Source organism: Anastrepha obliqua, chromosome 4 (genome assembly GCF_027943255.1).
Source record: "Anastrepha obliqua isolate idAnaObli1 chromosome 4, idAnaObli1_1.0, whole genome shotgun sequence".
Taxonomy (NCBI): domain Eukaryota; kingdom Metazoa; phylum Arthropoda; class Insecta; order Diptera; family Tephritidae; genus Anastrepha; species Anastrepha obliqua.
In genome coordinates this window covers 46671391-46697133 of record NC_072895.1, presented here as the reverse complement: position 1 = coordinate 46697133, position 25743 = coordinate 46671391, and the positions used below count along the sequence as shown (strand labels likewise).

General features: G+C 34.3%; 2 protein-coding genes across 3 annotated transcripts in view; both read left to right on the top strand.

The window, feature by feature from the left end:
* The window catches only part of LOC129243487 (high affinity cAMP-specific and IBMX-insensitive 3',5'-cyclic phosphodiesterase 8), a 421728-nt gene that overhangs the window by 127269 nt on the left and 268716 nt on the right, over positions 1–25743 (top strand). For both annotated transcript variants that reach the window (XM_054880534.1, XM_054880535.1), the window contains one exon: positions 1213–1264. The gene's annotated coding sequence lies outside the window, so the exon portion shown is untranslated. The remainder of the gene's footprint in view (positions 1–1212; positions 1265–25743) is intronic.
* LOC129244119 (uncharacterized) lies at positions 12332–13525 on the top strand. Its single transcript, XM_054881734.1, has one exon. It carries the CDS (start codon positions 12332–12334, stop codon positions 13523–13525), a length of 1194 nt encoding a protein of 397 aa, XP_054737709.1.

The following is a 25743-nucleotide window of genomic DNA, read 5'->3' as shown; positions in this document are numbered from 1 at the left end:
ACTCGTTCAGTCAGCCGTTGTTCAGACGTCGACAAAGTGTCATTGGTTGATTTTTATCGTATAGCACCACCATCTCAGTTTTTTGTAAACTTCCCTCAAGTGAAGTCAACTCATCAGCTGATTCTGTCAAATCCGCTCAAAGCCAAATAACGGTCTGTTAAAGAGCTTACCTTTGAAATCTTTTCACCATGATTATTTTGAATAAAATAAGTTATTCTAAAATCTCGTTAGAGCGGACAGCTGTCTCACGTGATTTCCTGTTTTGACTGAGATTTGGTATTTACAGTTGGATTGATTCTTGAAGTAATAAGGAATGCCAACATTTCCGAACCTCCTATAAACAAAGCAATCTTTTTGACCACCACTCGTATGCTTTAATGTTACTGTACTTAGAGCCTGAAATAAATTTTAGCTATGGACTTTCCTTCTACCAAATCAAATTTTGAATTGTTATTAAAAGGAAGCGTGAATTCAAAGTGGCGCAAAATTAATCATTCATTTTTTTTTTAATAATTTTCTTACTAAATATTGTAAAAAAAAATATTTTTTAATGTTGGAAATCTATATCTTGGTCTTGTCTATTTGCAGCTGTTCAGTTCACAAGTATCGATTATGATTTACGTAAGCCGCCATTTGCAAGAATGACTAGTCTTCCAATAGTTTGATTAATTTTGTAAGTTGTGTAACACTCTGCGACAAAAATCAACTTTTCCTATGCAAGTGAAACTATTGTTGCTACTTACCTACCTTAATTTTTAAACGACTTTATGGCTTCAAAGTACCTATTTTTCAAGAAATAGTTTTAAGTACTACGATAAGTATGTGAATGTCAAAGGAAAGATAAAATAACCAACTACTAAAAAATTTGTTGTTTACTTTCCAAAATATTCTTCTTGCTGTTTTAGAAAAACGTAAGCAGTAGTTGAACGTTCCCCCTATGAAATGAAGTAGGTATACGCAATGGATACTATAAAAAATTTAAATTGGTACCGTGCATACGAAGTTTTTCTTTGATGACTGTTAGTTGCAAGTCGCTTTATACATTCTTGAATAATACAAATAAATAATAATTGTTTGTTATCTATTACACATATTTCAGTAAAAAATTTATTTAATTTTTTTTTATGTTTCAATAATTTTACTAAGCATTTTTTTCATACTACTTTCCACTACAATTCAAAACTCATCCTAGTTTATTTTTTTTATTTTTAGAGTATAAAGCGGGAATCCTAATGTGGACTGACTTTTAACGCGAACTTTTGTGGTAAGTTTTCAATAAAATAAAGGAGTATTCTGAAACCATATTTTTTGTGCAATACTGCTGTATAGTTAAATTTATGTAGGCATGCAGTGAGACCTGTTAAAAAGCGTATTTGCTTTTATTTTTTAAATTTATTCTATAAGCACGCCTTGTTTTATTGAAAATTCGGTATAAACCAAATAACCAGGTTTTTCAAAAGGTATGCACTTTTCTAGCTCATCAAATTTTCATATCAAATAGCGCAAGTTTTAAGTTGCCACTGTTAACTCTTAAATAATTATGGGACTTCCAGGGCATATTCTGACTATTTTTCTTCTATATTTACCTAAAATAAATAAATAAAATTAAAATTAAATTCATAAATTTTCTATTATTAAAAGTTCCATATTAAAAAAACTCGGCAAAGTAAAAAAGGTACAAAAAAAATGTAAAAAATGTAAAAAATTTGTTTAAATGCTGTATATGTTTTTTAAGTTTTTCTAGAAATCTTGGATTATTATTTATACTACCTGTTTTTTAAGATTATTAACTACATACTTGTAATAAGTAAATTACGTAGAGAACGACGGAATTCGGTCAGACTTCAACCATGTTCGGCCACAAAAGTTCAGTACGGTTTCGGTTCGGCTTTGGCCAAAAAAGAGGCGAACTTTGACCGAAAATTTGTTAAAATTTTTTTGTTCAACTTTCAATTCTTGCAAAATTTTTTAGATACTATCAAAAGGTATCGAGGTTTCAAATTAAAATATTTCGTTTTCTAATATTTTGGAATATCTTCTGCTCCTCCATAAAGTGTGACTAGTGCGCAATTATTCAGTGCTGCAAGTTAGCTGCATACCGATGTGCTATATTTAAACCCGCATAGCCTATATGTCTACATCTTTGCATGATGAAAGCGGGGCAGCTGAGAAAAAGGGGCTGAGATGATACAGCTTCGTCCACCAGACAGCTTCTGCCGAAATGACTTTCCAAGATAATTTCCAAGATAATATCCCGTAAGGATACTTACCAAATTCGAGAGCTGGGGCTTTGTTAGCCTTAGAAGTTCTCTCGAGCGTCCCCGATATACCCGTGGGCAGAAGAATCTCGCGATTTGTGCAAAGTCCAGCGCTCGCTGAGTTTACTCCAAACTCATCTTTTCATAAACAGACCACAGGCTCTCAAGGGAATCACAAGCCTCTCATTTTGCGATGAAGCCATCTCCAGGGTCCCCTGCCTAGTCAACTCATCAACCCAGCAGTTTCCTACTATGCCGCTGTGACCGGGAACCCGAATGAGTTGAATATCGAAGTTCTTTGATGCAATCGAGAAAGGAGTCAGGCATTCTCCAACTAATTTCGAACGCGCAAACAACGAGCCTTGAGCGCTAATTGTCGCTTAGCTAACGGAGTAGATATTTTCATAATTGCATCCACTGCTTTCTGAATTGTGGCTACCTCCGCTTGGTACAACCTACAGTTGTGCGGAACCCTTAATTTGAGCTTAATGAGAAGTTCCTAGCATAATACTTCCGCACCAACTCCTCTGCTCAACTTCACGCCATCCGTAAACATATTTGCCATGCCCTGCCTCCAAATGTTGCACACCGCCCACTCCTCCCTTGAGGGCATATGAATGCAAAGAGTTCCGCTCGGACCTAGCGAGACTGCACAACGATCAAGCACCATGGGGATGAACTCAAAGAATACTAGACTGTCCATAGCTTAAGTCTAGTTTATGTCCCGAACATCTCACTCTGATTGCGGCACGTGCAGCGGTTAAGGTTCAGCCTTAAAAACTGATGTTACTTAAAGAAAACAGGAAACTTTACAAAAATAATGTACGATTTTCAGTGATACTCACTGTATATAAGCAAGCATATATCGCTAATTTCCTGCAAGGGTGTCATAATTCAGATAACCAAAATGCCGAGGAAAACGACTTTAAAATTTTCAATTTACCATGCCTCCCTTAGTAAAAGTTAAGACCTACTAATTTTCGTCTAATGGTCTACTGTTAATTCATATCGCCATGGATTTTTCGCACAGCATAAAAGAAAAGCTTGTAATAATTTTTTTTCTGTTTTGTGGATTTCTATAAAAATATAAATTTGTACACAGAAATAAATTCAGCACCACTTCCAATTAAATTAAAGTTTTCGAAATTATAAAAAGTGCATGCTGACGCAGCATTTATAGGAACAAGCAATAAAAATTAAATAATATTAAATATAAAAAATTGTTCGCCTACACTTTCAAACTCAATCTAAGCTTTAAGCTACGTCACCAACAATTGTGAAAAGTGTACAAGTTGGTTGGCTTCGTGCAGGTTAACAAGCTGTGTGGTTTTTTTTTCAAAGTTTTGGAACTGCGGAAGGGTGACTAAAATTTTTCCTTGCTTTCTCTGTCACAATAAATTTTTATTTTTTCAACACCCACTCTCATGCACACACACACACACATACATCTAGCGTTCGGCATTCGGCATCCGGCGTGAAATTGAGTTGATTGTATTTTTTATGAGTTTGCGAAACCAAAATGAAATCAGGCGTTCAAGGAACGTGACAGCGTGCTATGAAATTTTCTCTAATTTTAACAATTCGCATTGGAAATAAAATGCTCGCCATTAACAGCATTCTCACACCAGCACGCCCAAGTGTACACGTACATGTAAGTAAACTGCTAGAAGTGTGTGGATGTAAACGTCAGTAATCCGCAGCCTGCCTGCAGGGAAAAATACTAGTTATGCACTAGAATATCAACATTTCACTTTCCAGCTCAACCAGTTCGCGTTTTACATTTCTTAAAAGTTGGCAAGTGGTATTTCTAAAACTGAAATGTCTTAAGAAATGTCAATTTTCCGGCTATGCATCTGCAAAATACCAGTTAGAATACCATTTTATACTAACAATTTAACAAATTTCTATTACAGCTAACGAACTGGACCGCTGTGGTCGATCGAAGATCTTGCTAAGATTCAACAAAGAATCTATAAGAAAAATGATAGGTGTATTAATTGGTCATTGTTTAATAGGCAGCCACGCTAGAAGGTTAGGACTCCCTTACTTCGATTTCTGTAGAAGCTGTCTTAATACAGAAGAAGAGGAAACAGTCAGACACCTTTTATGTGAGGGTGAAAGCCTAGCTATGAGAAGGCTGCGCACTCTCGATACAGCATTTCTAACCGATGTAGCGGATATAGCCCATCTAAAACTAACGAAGCTAGAGTAAGGATAAGCTCCAGTGGTATCACAATGAACCTGTGAAAGGTCTTTATGACAATCACCCTACCTACCTACCTACCTATGTAAAATTTCATTATCCAACCAAAATTGATAGAAATATTAGTGTTCCGTGACTCTTATTTCTGTCGGTCCCGACTATGTTGTACTCCATTATTCTCGTCCTATTGCCTGTCTGGGCACTGCAGGGATCTATTGTGCAGCTATGTAGCCTATTCAAACAGTTTGAGGCTGTTAGCAAATCCTAAAACTGCTGTAGGCTTAATTTCCACCAGGAGATTTGGATCTATGGCCCCATTTCCAAGTAATTTAGTCTGTGTCATGTCACCGCTGAGCATTCACATAGAACGTGTTCTGCTGTTTCTTGTGCCTCTTTGCAGAGTCTACAGGAATCGTTTTCTATCACACCTATAATTTTCATGTGATAATTAAGTTTATAGTGCCCTGTTTGTGGTTCAGTGTAAAATTGTATATCCTTTATACTTATGTTAAGGATTGCTTCTGCCTTTATCAATTCTGGATCTATGATCTTTTCGATTACCGCATGTCCGATACCGATTACCGCTCTCCAATAATCGATTAGGCCTCGTTGATATTGCTCACGCAGAAAGGCACTTTTAAAGCCATTATTTACACCGCAGAAAGCTTCAGGACCTATGAAGGGAGTGCTTGACCCCTTTTTCGCTAAAGTGTCCGCAATTTCATTCCCTTCGTGTCCCTTATGTCCCGGAATCTACATCAAGGTAACAAAGTTTCGAAGACATTCTCTGGCACACAGCTCTAAGGCGTGGACCTCCGACTGGAAAATGGTAGTTGATTATTATTCTCTTAGTCCCAAACACGCTTTTAAGGTGTTTGCTGATGAAATGCTGAAGCGGACTGTTTACAGCTGAACTTCTCCAAAAGTGTTGGAGGCTTGCATTCTGGCGGGTGGTACTTTCGTTTATTTCCAACCCTATCTTTCTATACTACAGTCTGATTTCCACCCGAAAAACATACCTTTTTTTCAAAAGTCCGCCATTTAGTTATTTTTCCATAAAAAATGTCCCATTGTAGCACCTGCCAGAATGACAAGCGTACAGAATAATAATCAGTTTAAAATTTTCGTTTCAGATATCCCGAAGAGCACAAATCCTGTTAACAAGCCACCTATCTTTTTTTAAGACGCTTACTTTGATGCCACACTACTACAAAAAAATATATTAAAAAAAAATTGTTTTTGTAAATTATTCAATGTCAATAATAACATACTATAAAATCAAAACGATCGCATTTTATATTCTTAAAAAAAAACTCCTAAAAAATATATATAAAAAATGAGTATTTGCTTATTTCTCTAATGTACTTTCTTATCAAACAAAAGGAAAAAAATAATCAACTAAGTTGCTGATAAATTTAGGAATCCTTTTACTACTGGTATTATTGCAGTCAATAACCATATTTCTTCCATTAAATACCAGTATCTGAATTAGAAGGTTTCTGTACGTGTTTGGCTTTTCCCTGCAGGGATGCTAAGAGTCGCACTCACGCATGCAAACACGCAAAGTTTGAAATATTTGTTACTGTCGGATATGTTGGTTGATTGTAATGGGTTTGTCGCTTGACTGGCTGTCTGCCACAACTGTCAACTTATCACTTCCTCAATCGTTTGCATTCATACACATAGATACATGTATATGTACATATATATATATATTTTACATATAGACTACGTTCGGTTGCGTAAAGCCACATTGGTTTTCGCAATGTTGAGTTCCTACATTTTTGTTCGTGTCACTGGCTTGGTTCATAGGCCATTTTTGTGCCTAAAACTGCGTTGGGTTCCCCTACTGTGACTTTTCGTGCATTTCATGCTTTTCATGCTTATCTTTCTTTGTTTTTATATTCTTTTCCAAATGCGTTGGATTTAACTACTGTGACTTTTCGTGCTCTTCATGCTTCTCTGTCTTTGTTTTCATATTTTTCTTTCAGTTCCTTTTCAATTTCATACGCTTCATGCATATCGATATTTTGGCATTAAATGCACAATAAGCACGGCCAATTGTGAAGGGAAGTTATTTAGCGAGAAATACTCCCTTGAATTTTGTGTAATGTGCTTAAACTTACTTCTAACCACATGAATGTGGGTTTCCATTGCGCCTAAATACATACACCAGGATTTACGTATTTGCTTAGTTTCATTTGTTTGGCTTGTTTTGTAAATTGAAATGGACTCTGTTTTTAACAAACTTTAATTATTTACCACAGGTGCCTTAGAGCGTTAGAAAATTCCGATTTTGGAGAGTTAAAATTCATGAATACGAAATTCATGTTGCAGAGGAGGATACTCAGTTTTATATGTATTTCCCATGAAATTGGGAAATTTACAAAAAAATTACTCAAAAATATGACTTTTTCGTTATTTTTTATATTTTCAAAGTGCAATTGCCGAGTTATTAATTTTTGCATCAAATAGATACTTTTTGTCTTGGTGGTAAAGTAGCAAAAGATTTATTTGCGTATTCGAGAAATTTTTTCTGAGCATAAACGGAAAGGGTTCAACATATTTATCTATTTCAAATTATATAAATAATTATCATGGAATAACACTATAGCACAAAATTAAGCTTTTTCCAAAATAATAACGTAACTATACGACAAGGGAGTCTAAAACAAATCTTTTCAGTAAAGGCTAACGAAATTAAAAAAAAAAAATACAAGTTTTGTTAGTTTCCATTTTAACTTATTTCAGGCACTTAACTTGAATTTTGAGCCTTTTTGTATTATTCTAGAGCTGTATATAATTATTTTGTGGTTGTTGTTGTTGTTGGAGTGGTTTACTACCACCGACCTCGTATAATGATGCTTTTTTGTGTTTTTTTTTGTTTTGTTTTGTTCTAAGTCAGATCCATTTAGTGAGGTCCTAGTATAGCAACAAATTCTTTATCTTGATGCCTCAAATCTCATTAATTTGCTGCAAGAAAGGCTTACCAAAGGAGCGGAGTCGTGCCCTAGCTAGCCTAGGACATTCACATAAGTAGTGGAAAAGACTTTCCTTCGCTCCTTCCGCTTGCCAATTTCTGCAGAAAGGATTGAAGGGTAGGTTGAGTCTAGCTGCATGATCTCCTACTTTCCAATGGCCTGTAAGGGTTGCAGTAATGCGTGAGATGTTTGGCTGAGAACATCCTAGCAGGTGATTCGTCCTTTGGATTTTGTATGACGGCGAGTGTTTTTTTTTTGTAATACATATATTTAATTAGTTGCTTCCATCTTCTTTCGGCTAAAGCATGATAGTGTGAAGCAATGGATGCTTTTATTGTGTTCTGTGGGGTAGAGACTGCCACCGCCTCTGCTAAGTCTAGTGTCGAACCTTTCCTTGTTAGCTCATCCGCTATCTCATTACCCCGTATGTTCCTGTGACCGGGAACCCATATCAAAGTGATTTCAAGCCAATGCCTAAGCATTTCCAGCTCCTCTCTACACTGTAAGACTAGTTTGGATGAAATGGAGTTGGAGTCTAAGGCCTTTATAGAAGCTTGACTGTCTGAGAAGATAGCTGCTCTTGCACCAACTTCCTTATAGAGTTTTAGTGATTTGCATGCTTCTCTGATCGCCAATAGTTCTGCCTGCAACACGCTGGCCAGGTCAGGAAGTCTTTTTATTTCCGACAAGAATTTACGAGCCATTGGAAAACTGCAGCGATATGACGTCCTACAAATTTCCATTCCAGCCAAATGTTATGAGATATTTTAACTGAAAATTTTTTTTTGTAGTGGTTTTCTTCCAAAAAACAGGCCAATGTAGGTGTACTACAGCCAAGATTGCTGACATAGACAAGATTGCCGCACAGCCATGGGAGGCATGTGAAGAGTAATCCTATACATAAAACATATTTGTATCATTGAGGAACGGTTCGAAATCTCCGCTGTCTGTATACTGCACAATATGCCACATACAAACTCTGACAGCTAGAATTTTAATTCATTGCATATGCTCGAGGTGCACTTATCTATTAATCACCTTGTAGAAAACTTAAGTTGATTAAATTGAAAATGTTCAATTCATAACATACAAATTTAAAAAAAAGTTCATCCCATCCAATGGCATTATAAAATTGAGCTGACGAAGTCTAGCTTATGGCATTGACTAATGAGCAAAATAGACGAAAGCAACGTGTGATTAAGTCAAACGACGAAGTTGAGTCGTTCGCGTGGAGGGCGTAATTTCTGGCAATCAACTCGAAAAGCAGTTATCAGAAGATTAAGTACCTAATTGAACATAACAGGGGTAGTAAATTACTGTGCACTACAAACAATTAACAAGAATATCAAGTGCGTGGCGTATATTTCATTTTTCATATACTCAGCGCCTTCATGAGAACTTAAAAGTCAATCATACGCCAAGGCGTCTAAAGTAACGAAATTCTAACTAATTAGAAGCTGTTAGGAAAGTAAAATTTGGTGGGAAAAGGCGCGCGTTTACGAATTTTCAATTTATATATTGTATATTAATACATATAAATGTACGTATGTATCTAAAAATCGCAGTGCATATTTACGCGGACCTTAAAAGTGCACCTTCCGACAAAGTAGAAAAATCTATATATATAAAAATGAAATGATGTTCGTTCGTCCGCATTTTTTTCGGCCGATACGAGGCCAATTTTATTCGTTCTTTTTTCATATTATAGGGATCCACTAGGGGAAGGTTTTTAGCAAAAAAAAATTTCTTTTAAATATTTTCTTCATATAAAAAAAAGAAAAAATCAAAATATTGTCCAAAACAAAACTTGCTCGATTGTTAGATTAAAGTAAGTTTCGAATCGACATTCATTTTATGTGTACAACTTTTTTTGAATTTTTTGTATTTGTATTGTGATACAGAAATGTATTGTATACAGAAATTTCAAATGATTCGAATGAAAATTTTTTTTTTTTTTTTTTTATTTCTTCCATAAAATATTACACCTGTCGTTAGACAATAAGTAATTTGATTTACAAAAAGATGGAATGAGAGTGATATTGAAGGGCCAATGCCCCCAAGCTCATTTAGAAGAAATATATACATATTATTTAAAAACAAGTGGTTAACAAACAATGATATATACGATTAGTTGACAATTGATTACAAGAATTTTGCAAGATCTGTTGGTGTTTGACGGTTAAGCCGACTTTGGGTAGATTTTTCTTTATTTGGTAGTCTTCTCATCATAGGATTTGTATGCGTTAATAGTCTATTTATGTGTCTTCTGCTAGCGCTTTGTATTGTTTCATCAATAGTATCGATGTCAAGGTCGCGATGAATATCTGCGTTAGGTATGTACCAAGGTGCATTAGTTAAGGTCCTAAGTATTTATGAAAATAATGTTTCAATTCAATTGAGCAATGCTTTCTTTGACCAATTCTATATGGAAATGAATGCGTTTGCAAACGATGTTTTCGGCTATGAACAAATGTTGGAATCGAATGAAAAAGGAAAGAAACGCGAAATGATAAAAAAAATTCTTGAAAAATTTAAAATGAATGGTGCTTCATTGGAAAAATTCAAAGGTAATAAGAACATACACAAGATAAAGTTAGAATTCGAATTTTTAGATTTATTTTGTTTATTTCTCATTTTTTTCAGAAGTACACCACATAACAACTCATTCCAACTCTGATTTTGAAATCCTGTTGGAATTGGTGATCGATAATTTTGTCACTATAATGGTCAATGGAAATTTGCGTGTATCAGACCCTGCATATTATTTACCATATCAACTTTTTATGGAACATATGGACCAAATGAACACAAAAAAATAATTTAGTTTTGTTTTGATTTTTTGCAACATTTTGGTTTTCAGTTAATACAATAAAAACAATACTGTTTTTTCGTGAACACAAAATTCTAAATTTATTACGTTGTTTGTTTAGAATTTTTTTAGAAAAAAAGTAAATTTTTTGGTTTTGAGGAAATTTGTTTATTGTTGCTATTTGTGAAAGCGTAGATATTTGTAAGTATTTGACTATAATCCTAAAAGTTAATGGAATACCACTATGACACATAGAAAACATTTTTTCAAAGGGGTGTTTTTCGAAAATTATAAAAAAAATTGTTTTCAAAAATTTTGAAGAAATAAAGTAAAATAAAAAAATTTCGAAAGCATGAAATTTTTTCAAAACCAAATTTTCCTCAAAAAGATAAAAGAAATTTCTTCGAAGAGGTGTTTTTCTAAAATTACAAAAAAAAAAAATTTTAAACAAATAAAATAAAATAAAACTTTTTCAAGGGTATGAAATTTTTTCAAAACAAAATTTTCTGAAAACCAAACAAAATTAAAAAAAAAATGGTGTTTTCAAAGCATTTCATATTCCACTATTAATAGAGAATACATTTTTTCGAGGGGGTGTTTTTCAAAGCGGAAAAAATTTTTTTTAACAAATCAATTTAAACTTTTACAAAAGTATGAAATTTTTTCAAGAACAAAATTTTCTCAAAAACGTTAAATTAAAAAAAATAGTTTTTTCAAAATATTTAATTTTCAGCAATTAACTGAGAAGAAATTTGTTAGAGCGAAGTGTTTTTCAAAACTTCAAAAAACACTTTTTAACCAAAAAAAATAAACCTTTTTTCAAAAACAACAGGAATGATAACATTGCCTAACAATTTCTGCACTTTTGCACAGTCTAAAGAGGCATTGATACAGAGTGTATTTCCAAACATAGTTCAACATTACAAAAACCATGATTGACTCAGCGAAAGAGCAATTTTAGCTGGGAAAAATAAGGACGTCAATGATATAAATTCAGCTATTTTAGATCAAATACCTATTGACATAGTTGCGTATAAGTCAATAGACACTATTACTGATCAAGATGAGGTCGTAAATTATCCAACTGAATTCTTAAACTCACTCGATTTGCCAGGCTTACCACCTCATAATTTACGATTAAAAATTGGAGCACCGATTATTATGCTGCGCAATAGTAATGTGCCCCGACTTTGCAACGGTACCAGACTCGCTGTGAAGAAGCTAATGGGTAACGTTATCGAAGCAACAATTTTGAAAGGGAAGTACAAAGGAGAAGACATTTTGATACCCTGAATTCCACTGATTCCGGCGGATTTACCATTCGATTTCAAACGTTTGCAGTTCCCTATTCGCCTTGCCTTCGCTATGAGAATTAATAAGGCGCAAGGACAGTATCTACAAATGTGCGGCATTAATTTAGGTAACCCAATTTTTTCTCATGGACAATTGTATGCAGCTTGCTCACGAGTTGGCAAACCATCGTCATTATTCATTTACGCGAAAGATGGAAAAACCAAAAACGTTGTTTACCAAAAAGTGTTACAATAAAGTTCGAATGAAATTGTATCAAAGAATTTGCTTTGTTTCGTATTAATTTTATTCTCTTTCAGCAAATCATTGAATTTATCGTCTAGCGAAGCGGGCGAGGGTACGCTAGTTAATTATAATGTCGGTGTCAAATGAAAGCAGTTTGAGAAAGCTTTAATACAGATATAATTCGAGAGAGGTTGCCACCTATCTAGAAACATAAAATTTATGAAATACTTTAGTTCAATAGTGCATTGGGTATCAAAGAACAGTAACATTAAGTTGTGAATCAGTCGCAAACTACTGCCCCAAGCATACGAACGTATTTTCGCGAAAATCGATATTAAAGCAAAACGCGCAAAGTCTTATAGTCAAAAAAAAAAAAAAAAAAAAAAAAAACAAAAATAGTGATAATTAATTTAACAACTAGACCATTAACAAACTTGAAATATACATATATATATATTATATATATATATATAATACTAATAACATTGAACAAGTGAATTTTCAATTTGTGTAATAGGAATTACCTTCTTATCCCTCACTCAAAATGAATAAGCCACCGGACAATAAAGTAAATTTACCTCCCAATTTACCTGCACTCAAATGGGACAAAACAAAACAATCAAACTTTACATCGAACGAACCGGTATACCTACTCATGTCCAGACCCAATAACTCAGACAATTTAAAGAATGTATCACCTTTTTTGATTCAAAAAGCAATCAACTCAACTTGCGGCGAAGTTGAATATTGCAAAAAAATTATTAGCGGCCAAATTTTGATCAAAACCAAAAACGGCTCACAAGCGAACAAATTAACGACATTAACAGCACTTTCAAACACAATCATAGTTGAGATTACACCACACAAGACACTTAATTATTCGAAAGGCGTAATATATTGTAACGAACTAAGATCAATACCCGAAAGTGAAATTCTCGATGAACTAAAACCCCAAAATGTATGCGAGGTGAAAAAAATACTCAAAAAAGTGAACAATGACCTGATTGAAACAGGATTAATTATATTAACATTTGCCACAACAACATTGCCAACGAAAATAAACATCGGTTATATTAAAACAACAGTTCGCCCATACATCCCCCCACCAATGCGATGCAAAAATTGTTTTAAATTTAATCACGTAGCAAAATTCTGCAAAAGTCCAAAGTCCTGCCATAACTGTGCAAGCAATTACCATGTTAACGACGAAAACCAAGAGAAGTGTAATAATCCTACGAAATGCGGCAATTGCGATGCGAACGGACTAACATGTACTAATCACACCACTCTCGACAAAAAATGTCCCATATTCATACGCGAGAAAGAAGTCCAAACAATTAAGATCACCTCACAAGTCGACAACAAAACTGCACGAGCTATTTACAAAGAACGACATCCACACAACAACTATACATTTGCACAAGTCACCAGTCAACATACTTCTAAACAAACAACACTCAACTCACAATCAGAACATCAAAACTCACCACACTTTAATCACCCACTCGCAGTACAGCCAACAAAACCACCAACAAAGCCAACCACACCAACTACCAATTCTCTCACTGAAAATAGCATGGAAAGACAAATCATGCAATATTCAGATGTAATGAGCGAATCAGAGACAGATGACAGCTTAGAATCCACATCTACATCAAAGCAGAAGATAAAAATCCTACCAAAAAATACATCGAAACGACTACAATCACAGATAAAAAAACTTAACAAAAAAAAGTAACCCAACTAACACCACAACTAGCCAAAACATTAATTATCCTAATATTCCTAAAAACAGAACTATATATACTTATACATACTTATTCTTAACTTACTTACACCTTATATAAATACTTATTAAATCTTAATTTAGTTAATTCAAAACAAAAACACGAACACTTATCTATTCTACTGATATATGACGCCCTCACTAAAAATCATACAATGGAATATACGAGGATACCAAAATAACTACAACGAACTACAAATATTACTAACACAAATCAGACCACACGTAATTACCCTGCAAGAGACACACATCCAAAACTCGATACCAATACCAACGCCTATTAATTATAATATATACACATCCACAAACCCATGCAACTCATTTGGAGGATCTGCTATTCTTATACATAAATCCATACAGCATAAAATAATAAACCACACTACTAACACTTTTGATATAGTTAGTATACAAATACAGTCCGTACTCAAATTTACAATTAGTTCCATCTACCTTTCACCAAACAAAAACTTCAATACCAAAAACCTTCAAGATATATTTGACAGCTTGCAACAACCAATTTTAATTACCGGTGACTTTAATAGTTGGCATCCAAACTGGGGATCCCCCAAAAGCAACAGCAGAGGTAATAAGCTCTTTAAATTCGTTAGTCAATCAAGACTAATTCTTTTGAACGATGGCTCACCAACCCACTTTACAACACACCATACATTCACTCATGTGGATTTAACCATAGCTTCACCTTCCATAGCCCTGCAGAGTAATTGGCAAGTAGAATCCTGCCTTTTTGGCAGCGACCACTTCCCAATAACCACAACCATCTTTAACAACCAATCAAACACCACAATAAATATCAGACCCAGGTTTAACCTTAATAAAGCTAATTGGGAAAAATTCAGCACCCTAGCGAATATACTATGTCAAGCTAAACCACACAGCAATAATACAAATAAAGAAGCGGCCACGCTACACAAAATCATACTCCAAAGCGCAAATGAAGCAATCCCTCAAACGAATTACAATACGAAAAAATGTACACCTTGGTGGAACAAAGAACTCGAAAGATTGAAGAAAGATAGAAATCGCTTTTGGAATAAAGTAAAAAGACACATAACAACTGAAAACATAATTAACTACAAAAGAGCAAATGCTCTATTTAAAAGGGAACTTAAATTATCCAAAAACAAGGCAATGCATAAGTTTACAAGCCACATTCACCCCCATACACCCACTGGACAGTTATGGCACACTATACGTCGATTATGCGGCTGAAAACCATATCTTCCGATACACAGTATAGCCCTACAAGATCCAATCCAAACTACCACAACCAATAAACTTACAATAGCCAACTCATTTGGAAAATACTGGTCAAATGAAGCCAGCGACACCAACTTTACACGATCATTTTTAGACCACAAATACTCCTCCTTAACACCAATTAACAGCTTAACCCCAAGCAAAACTGCGCTCCAAATAGAAAGCGATATAACTCCAATAGAACTCTCTATAGCTTTGTCAAAACTTAAGGGTCGCACCCCAGGTACTGATAGAATTTCTTACCCCATGATAAAAAACTTACCGGCGGCCATGAAAACCCGTTTACTTTGTCTTTATAACAACATTTTAAACAATCAAATTCCTCAAATGTTCAAAAGCAGTCTCGTCCTCCCTATACATAAACCAAACCGAGATAAATCCTCCATCAAATCCTACCGTCCAATATCCTTGAATCCGGTCTGCGCAAAATTATTAGATAAAGTAGTAGCTAATCGGCTATGGTGGTTTGTTTCCTGCAACAAACTACTACATAGCCAGCAAATTGGATTCAGAAAGGGTAAATCAGTGTCTGATTTTCTAGTATATCTAGACCATCAGATCACGTCCTCCCTATCCCAAAAAAAGCATTTGTCAATCATCTCACTCGACTTTACTAAAGCATTTGACAAAATCGGAGTACACACCATTCTAGACCAGCTCTTAGAATGGAAAATAGGTCCTAAAATATTAAACTATATCAAAAATTTTATGACAAACAGAAAAATTAAAGTAAGAATAGATTCTCACTTCTCCGAAACATATCCACTACAGAATGGGATACCCCAAGGATCCCCAATTTCAGTCATACTATTTCTTATAGCATACCACAAACTCAGCAACATTTTATCATTACACAAAGAAATAGACTTTCTGGCTTACGCAGACGATTTCACTCTCATAAAAAAAATGAATAAACATGAAAATACAAACATAAATCTCAACGACATTCACAACGATATTTTGAACTGGTGCAATTACTCAGGTGCAAGCCTCTCAACAGAAAAAAGTAAACACATACACATATGCAGGAAAAAACACTGTCATCCAAATATCACATGCAACAACTTTACAATAAACAACGCCGAAAACTTAAACATATTAGGTATCGAATTTAATAAAAGATATAGATGGGAAGCCCACATTTCAAAACTTGTCAACTCATTAAATAAACGTTTGAACATAATAAAATGCCTTTCGAGCCCAAAACTGAATGCTAACACTAGTTCAATCATTGCCGCTACCAAATCTTTAATTGTATCAAAAATTTACTATGGATTATACCTTTTTGGCTATACACCTAAGTCCAATATCAACAAACTCAACTCATTACTAAACTCTGCTATACGAACCGCCTTAGGCGCATACCGTACTACACCGATTCGCAACATGACGTTCGAAACAGGCATACCTCCGTTAACACAAATGAGGGAGTTTGCCACAACAAAACTTTGCAAAAACCTAATCGTTAATGACCAGTCAACACTTTCAAAACTTACACACAAAATAATAATTTCTAAACGAAAACACAAAATTCAATCAACACTCAAACGCATAATAGAAAAATCACTGGAATTAGATATTCCCATCAATTATAAACCTAAGACCATCACCCGATTTCCTGGATGGCAACTACCTTTCAATGCCATAGATACATCACTCCACCATTGGAAAAAAGAAAATACGCCTTCAACAATATTCCAAAAACTCTTCTCAGAATTAACCAACAAACTTATAAAAAAAAAGTTCAAACTAATCTTCACAGACGGTTCAAAGAGCGCAAACCAAACAAGCTTCAGCGTTATATACAATGACAGAATATTAATTAGCAAGGTTTTACCTTATTACAGCACAAATTTTGCTGCAGAAACGATAGCCATATTTGAAGCAGTACAATATGCTAGCAAAACACCTGGAAAATTTGCAATTTGTTCCGATTCCTTAGCCTCATTAGAAATGATAAAAAATATAAACAATAATAATTATTACACAGACTACATAAGAAACTGCTTACGAAAATTCAAAAATAAAATCGAACTCATATGGATACCAGGACACGCTAAAATCAAGGGCAACGAATTAGCAGATTTAGCAGCAAAAGAAGCACAAAACCGCCCCCTAACTATGTCTCTGAACCTCCTACACACAGATATTAAAAAACATATAACAAAAATATTCAAAAATACACAACACTCCACATACGAACAAACAACAAGTTGGTACAAATTTGTTAACCCAAAGAAGCAAGCGATCAATGAACACACATTTACACATAATACTAACATAACTAGAAGGGAAATAACAAAAATAATTAGACTACGACTTGGGCACACACGACTAACACACGAATATTTAATAAAAAAAGACCTAAATATCTGCAAATACTGCAATACCTCAGCTCCAAACATCAAACACATCCTAGACGACTGCACACATTTTACAAACCACAGAAAATCACTAAACAACACAAAACCTACTGATCTACTTTTAAACAATTCTACAGAGAACATTATTAAACTTATAAACTATTTAAAATATTGTAATATCTTAAATGAAATTTAGCTAACACCCTACATACACATATATACACACCCAGTATATTAGCTTAAGGCCGCAGTAGCCATAGCTATAAGTTTTTTTGTATTTTATAGTTAACTATAAATACAATTGTCAATAAAAAAAAAAAAAAAAAAAAAAAAAAGTTGTGAATAGAGTTGCCATGTAACTGTAAAAAATTAACAAAACTAAGTATATAATTTATGTAGTACGATATGGTACGAAAAGAATAGAGAACAATATATATTTTAATCTTTTCAAATAAGGTTGCCATCTATTTACAAAAATAAAATTAGGTAAGTAGGGGTTCACAATATATATCGAAGTGGGCATCAAATGAGGGATGTTTTGGGCAGTTTAAATACAAAAATATTTGTTTTTAATTTAAAACTATTTAAATACAGTGTGGAAAATATTAGAATTTTGGAAGCAAAACGAAGCAATTTAAAAAAAACTTTAGTGTTGAAAAATTTTGAAGCAGGGTTGCCATATTTTAAAAAGTATTTAAGACGAAAAATTTGTATGAATTATTAATTAAACAAAAACATAATGTTCAGCAGACTAACCACTTTTTCATAAAATTTATAAGTTTGATTTTAAACAAAAATGTATTTCAATTGTAAGGCTTTTGAACAGATACACTGTCTAAAATTTGTTCAACAGGGTCACCACTTTTTAATATTTAGGTAACAAATGTTAGTACAAGCGTCAGACAAAAAAATTAAATATTACTTTAAAAAGCAAATATTTTTGAGTAGGGTTACCACTCTTTGAAAATAATTAGAAATAAAAATATTTTTAAACTGTAATGGTTTGAAAAAGCTGTAGAGTCTATAACTTTTTGAACAGGGTTGCCACTGTTAGAAAAAAATTTTAAGTTTCATTTGAAATAAACTAATTTCTAAACTTTAATGGTTTAAAAAACCTGTACCACCTATAATTTTTTGAACAGGGTTACACTTTTTTTTAATATTTAAGTAATTAAAGAATTTTAATATGAAATTTAAGGCGAAAAAATTAAATTTTTTTTGAGTAGGGTTGCCACTTTATAAAGGTATTGAAACGTTAGCGGTTTCAAAACCTTTAAATATGCATCATTTTTGTAAAAGGGTTGCCACATACAAATAAAATTATTTAAGAAAATTAGAAAATACTACTTTAATAAAGAAACCAATTTTAGAAGCGTTGCCAGTTCTTGTTAAAAATTTAACTACAAGTAAATTCTACTTAACACAACTTTTCTGACACAAATATAAAAATTATAACAGTTAAGTAAGGCACTAATCAAATATAAACAAAATGATATAATGAGAACATCAAATACATGTAAACTTGGGCAAAACCTTTTAAGCAAAATATATTCTAATACCGCAAATTCCTATCCTTGCAGCGGAGCTGCCATTTGAATTAAAGAAAATCATTTTCCTCATCAATTGGCGCCTGCAATCACAGCAAAAAAAATTAATCCAGAGGGCGAACTTTTTTCAGTTTTGCGATTTAGATAGAAACACGAATTGCTTTACATAAGGAAAATTATATAAGTATAAGTCTGTACATTTAGCAAAAAAATATGTATATTTTCCCATGTTTTTATGGGCAGGAGAATTTTAAATTTTATTGTAATATTTTTCAACAAATCTGTATCAAGCGTGGTGCGATAATTATTTAAAATATAAATGATGGTCAGTTGTTACATCAGTCAGATCGCCCATCGTCAGTCATGTTGCTGCTGTCACTGTCGGACTGACTGTCGGTCAATCATGCTGTCAGCTTATTCTGCAAAAATACGGCAAATAAGTTAAAGAGGGCTGCCTTTTGCACGCTTACATGTAGTGAAGAAGATTAAAATTTAATTAATTACGCAAAGATGAAAAAGCGAAAAAATGGAAGCAAGAACAAAATGCGGATTAGTTGGTATAAGAGAAAAAGTAGCATATTAAATAATTTTTTCCATGCCCACATAGATAATTTACCAGGAAGAAGTTGTGGGGTGTTTTCTTGCATATAAAAAAATGTCGAGCTTTCTGTAAATGGAGAAAAGGCTTTAAGCCACTAGCAAAAAAATTGTCAAAAATCAATGCGATTCTTAAGCCATTTAAAACTTGCACGTTATTATATCCAAATGCCTCGTTCAAAAAGTGCATAATCGAAATTCGTCTCAACATTCTGGCTCAAAAATATGGAATTTTTAGGGAAATTGAAATGAATTTTTTTTAATTTTTTGCAATGTTTTTTTGATGATGAATCGTGATGAGTATTCGTTGGAAAAGTGCTGTGAAGGGTAGTCCGCTTCGATTGCAAGATGGTAGACTGGTAGACAAAGACTGCGATAGTTGGATCATCTCTCATATGCCCCCAGAAATTAATCGTTTCATACAACCGCGTAGCACCTGAAACACGAGGACGTCCAAGACTAATATGGTTTGTATAAATTCTAATGGTCCTCAGGACATTGGATGTTAAAAACTAGAGAACTGTTACCGAGGATCAGAATGCATAGAAACGAATCGTGATCGAGGCTAAACATCACCCCGAACTGTAAAGCGGCCCGCTTATGAATATTTTTAAAAAGTAAAGAAATAAATAGAAAATAAATAAATAATCAAATCCTTTCAATATATTGCGTTGCTATTATTGTGATCACAAGTGTATGCAGGTATATAAGTAAGAAGTTTATCGCTCAATCTTAGACTAGCATAACTTGGTCAATCATAGTATTTATAAAATAATCTGCAAATATTAAGAGATAAGCAATACTTAAAGGATTTTATGGTTATAAAGCCTCAACGTTTTGATATCTGGCGAAAACATCGGATGCAGTGCGCATTGCAGAAAAAAGTTTGCTGAAGAAAAATTAAAAGAAACACACAACAAAGTTGAAAAAATAATCCTATATATCTGGGGGAAAAAGCCTGAAAAGGCAGTACTCGTAGTATTTTAAATATGTTTCTAAATGTATGACAGATGTTTTTAGTACGGCTAGAAAATAATAATCATTCCGTCACCCGTCCGCTAATAGCTGAGCAATGTTTGTGCCGTAAGACTTCTCTTAGATACATTAATGTATTTAACAACTTCTGCATAAATCGGTGCAGATATCATCTACTGTAGTTGCGTATAAAACTACCCAGTAATGTTCAGAAGCGCAACTTTATAGCTATACAAATACCCTGTATACTGGGATTGAATAAAAATTTGATCCTTTGGGATCTTAGGCGGCGAAAGTTGTCATATAACTAGCCTGACAAGAAAATCTGTGTGTAAAATGCCGCGCCTCATGTGCGCTGCCAGGCGGTAAACGCGTTCAACAGTTCTTTCCGATGTCGGGAGTTTGAATAGGGGAACAGCCGCCTGGCTGTTAACGAAAATGCTGATAAATGTCGATATCATCAGGAGTCGTATGATAAGTATCAAGTTCGCCCAAAAAGCACTATAGTAATCAAACAGGCAAAAGTAGAAAGTTTTGCATACCTAAACTCTATAAACCTGCCCTTCATCAAGCTTTAACTCCTCTTTGTAAAAATGTACGGTGCCAATTGCTCTCCACTCATTCCTTGCTGACGAATGGATTGCGAATTTGTTACTGGTCGCACAAATCTTAGGCACAGTCCGTTTTCATGTTCTAAGGCAGTATTTGTTTTGATTTAATTGTAACTCTCGCTGCCTGTGTATACAATTAAATGCACAGGTATTTTATCACGAGTAGAAGTACATGAAGAGCAGCACTTTATTTTTAAAATTGATTTCAAATCAACAAAGTAATTAGAATTTCACGAATGCTGAGCAATCGCTGTCATATTTGTAGCTCCAGTTACTGATGCTTAATCGGTGCTTAGTCGCAGACGACATCGGTTTTTAAAAATAAGTAACTTGTTTGTTGTACACTTTGAGAGAACTAAATTTACAAACCATCTGTCGCTTAGAAAATTTACTTTTACTTATACGTAAATTTTTTATAGTTACAAGACTCATTTGCAGCTACTTGAGTGCTATAAAAATTTCCAATTAATCAAACACCCATTTGTCAACTGAACACCGTCCAATCTTATGTTTGTATGCCTAAAGTGACTTTCGTTGCACGCTGGGAGCTCTACATATTCTTGTGTGCTCATTCAACTTACGCAGTTTTTTGATAGATTGCACTGACATAGGAATATTGCCACACTCTTTCCATCTAAGAAAGAATGGAATAAGGGATTCTCTCTAAACAACTTCGATACCACAGTCTATACAGATGGCAGTAAAATGGACTGTGGAGTTGGAGCTGGTATATATTCTCATAGACTTGGAATTGAAAAATCTGTGCGTCTCCCTAATACCAGCAGTGTCTTCCAGGCGGAAGTACTGGCAATTGGGGAAGCTTGTAGGTTACTGATCGTAGATTTCTCTTTTAAGGGCAATATCGCTATTCTTTTCGGATAGCCAAGCTGCAATCCAGGCGCTGGACGCGACTATAACAACCTATAACCTCTAAAGTGGTGGAGCAAAGTAGGAATAGCCTCACCTACTTAAGTGAAAACCATAAAGTAACCTTAATTTGGGTCCCGGGACACCGGAACATAGAAGGTAACGAAAAAGCTGATGAACTGGCAAGAGGGGGATCTGCCATGAATAGCGTTCTTGCAGTACCAGTATTCACTCCATTAGGTGCGGTCAAGAATGCAATTTCCCTAAAATACCTTCGAATTGCAGATTGTAGATGGAGAGACCCGACGGAATGCAAAATCAGCAGAACGTTATGTCCCCACCTACAACCTCAACCAATTGTCGACATTGATAAACATGAAAGGACGGGACACCTGTAGACTCACGGCAGTCATAACTGGCTTCTGGTCTATCGGAGAACAAGCCACCAAAATGGGTATCCCTCACAACACATACTGTCATAGTTGTAAACAACCGGAGAAAAAAGAAACAATCTTCCATTTCCTCTGTGAATGCCCTGCCCTATGGAAGGACAGAATGTTAACCCTGGGCAAACCGCTGTTCGAGAGCCTCGAGTAACTGTCTGGCTTAGATGTCAACAACCTGATAAGGTTCCTGAACCGCACAGACTGGATATAGTCCTGCTGTAAATAACTGTTAAACAATTTGGTAACGAGGATGTGGCAACAAAATGGTGCAGAAGCGCTAGTTGGATTCTGGATGAATCACCACTCTAACCAACCAACCAAGCACTGGCAAAACGCTCCTGAATATATCGAATATGCCCATAATGCTAGCAGAAGGAAAAATTAAAAACTTTTTCAACAGAAAATAAATGAAAGGAAAAAGCAAAAAATTAGTAAAAACCTAGTAACTGAACCGAATAAAAAAAATTTGTATCCAATATGAAGAGAGTATTTTATGTGTATATTTTCTCTGAAAAGCTGGCGGAGTGATAAAATAATACTGACTGAAAATAATTGGAGTTGGGTACGAAAAAATTTATTTTAATTAGCAAAAAACGGGAAAGCGAAACCTGAAGGTTAATAGTATTAAGCAAAAGTTAGTCTGTGTGTCTCAGGTTGGCTGAAAAGTAGAACGTGTGTGATGAAAAAAGAGGAACGCCAAATGAAGCATTCTGATAAAAATTCATAATATGCTCGTTAATGGAATTGTGTACACAGATACTTTTATAAATATTTGCACAACCAGTAGGGCAGCTATAACCTACAGTTGTGCGGCGCATGAAATAAGGCCAAGTTTTTCCTCTAATTTCCCGTGTACGGTGGCAATATTTCAAATAAGCTTGGTTCTCCACAAAAAAAAAATTTTACCTGTTTTTGTTTATTCGTGCCTAATTTTTAGCTCAAGTCCGCCCACCTAATTTTATACAAATATGGGAAAGCATAATTTAAAAAATTATGTAAATAATCGTATACTTCCTGCCCGCATTTATATTACTTGTTTGTTACTTGACCGTGTAGCTGTTGGTATCAAAACATATTTTCTATTTTGTCAACGAAGTTTAGAAGGTCGCAAAAGAAAAATATGCAACTTATTTGATTTAAAAATATATGAAAATGAAGCGAGGTCATGTTTTGTGGAATAAATTTTTGAATGAATACAATATGGAAGCTGGTTTATTTTCTAGAAATGCTAGTAAGAAATATCTGGCCACTTTACTGAGTATGGAAATTTTTGTAGAAAGAAAATATTATCAGTAGTTTCATTAGATATCCGGAACCAATGTGAAAGGACCTTACGGAAGAACTGAATCCGCATGATAGCTACGCTCAGAAATTTAGAATTATTGTACATTTGAGCTTCGGGTTAGTTAAATACTCATACATAGAAACGTAAACGTCGCTAAATAAGTATTTCTGTTAGGTCTATACTTCCTTTTAAATGGCGCATATCAACGCGGCATCAGAAATGGCCATTTCTCATCAACAAAAAAATGTACAAAAACAAAAAATACACTTTTTTTTACATTTACTTAACTTTTCCCCCGATTTATATCAAATATGCGTAGTGATGAAAAACTGCAGCAATCGATTGCTGACTTTTTCACCATTCACACATTATTGTAATAGTCGATTCAAATAAAATAATATACTTATGAAAAAAGATAATGAAATACATTTGTTTTTAATTTTTCAGTTATCGAATTCCTATATTTTCAATGAAAAATGCCACTGAAATATTTATTCAACAAATTATTTCAAGAAAAAAAATTATTTCAATCGACTAGAATAGATATTTTTTTTTGCATTCCTTATACACGAGGGTCGTTCGAAAAGTCCGTCCAATAAATACATTTTCTTTTTTACTTAGTCTCCTTTTAGGCTTACACACTTCGTCCAACCCTGTTCTAGTTTGTTGATCACTTCCAAATAATAGGATTTGTCTAAAACTGAAAAATAGTCATTCGTTTCTGCAATCACCTCCTCGTTTCAACAAAATCTTTTTCCCGCCTGCCATTTCTTCAAATTTGGGAACAAATAGTAGTCCGCGGAATCCGAGGCAGCCAATTATGGATAATTAGGGAATGTGAAATAAGTTGGAATCCTATTTTCATTAATTTTGCGCCCACATCTACTGAGACGTGAGCAGGTGCGTTCTCGTAATGGAAAAGGACTTCCATGTTTCCACTTTTTTTTTAAATCATTCGACTTCCTCGATGCAAGCGAATGCCAAACACAAAGAAATATACCGTTTTGAAACTTGGTGCGTGTTCTTCCAGGAGATGCCACAACTAAACATAACCTCGATACGTACCAGTAGTGCTATCACTCTGACTTTGCACAGCCTTTCAAACAACCCTCGTATATCCTTAACTGCAACGCACTAACAGCTGACTGTCTCTATTGATTTTCACCACTAAATTTGGTAAAATTTTTGTGACTGCAGGTTTCTTAATCACCTCAGGTCACAAAAATAGTCTGAAGCAAAAAATTTGAAAAATTTTGACTAGAGACTGGGATAAATTATTGAATAATAGTCTACTCATAGTCTACATTTAAGAAAAAGTTACTTATAAGACTCTTGTCATAAGGTCTTTATTTGTATCTGTCTATAGATAGGTGAAGGTAGGTGAAATGATTGAAGTGCTGGTCTGGAAATCCTCAAGTAGCACTAAAGCGCTGTTTTGATACCATTATGAAACCTCCAACAGGTAGATATCTACAGCCAGCCAGAGCTGTTGATATAATGGAGGAGATTGATTGGACTTAGGTTGGCGCACTGCCCCAGGCTGTTGAAGAAAGGAGCTATCTTATAGTCTGTAAACATCCTGTTTGTTAATTAATAAAGAAACAAATAAAAATAAATAAATATTATCTAGTTAAGCCCAAGGAGAGTCTATGAAAGGTGGTGCTGTTTCATAGCTTATTGGTGCATGATTATCAAAGTGATAGTATTTGAATTTTCCTTTCATCTTCTCCTTCAGCTGAAACTGGACAATAGCCCACCAAATTTTTGTATTTATAGAATTGATGTCACCTTGTGGATTCACCGTCCATTAAGGGACCCGATGGTCTAGAAATTTCAAAAAATCGATTTTTTGTTCTTTAGATATTGCGAAATTATAGTATTTTAAGAATATACTATGAAATTTTTATGCGGAAATTTCCAATACTATAGCTTCTACAGCCCATTAACTAGGTAGAGAGCGCTCCGTACCTCAAACTTTGAAGTCATTTATCTCGAAACGATTTTTTTCGGCCTGGTTTTGTTAAAAAAAAAAAATATTCTATTTTAATATGTTGTTCACAACATCAATGGCTATCGCCCGTACTAGAATCATATTACTATTTCATTTATTGCGTATTTTTTTTTGTTACAATACTGAAAACAAAACCGATTTTTAGAGTGTCGAATTCAAAACCGCGCCATTTTGTCAATTCTAGTACGTG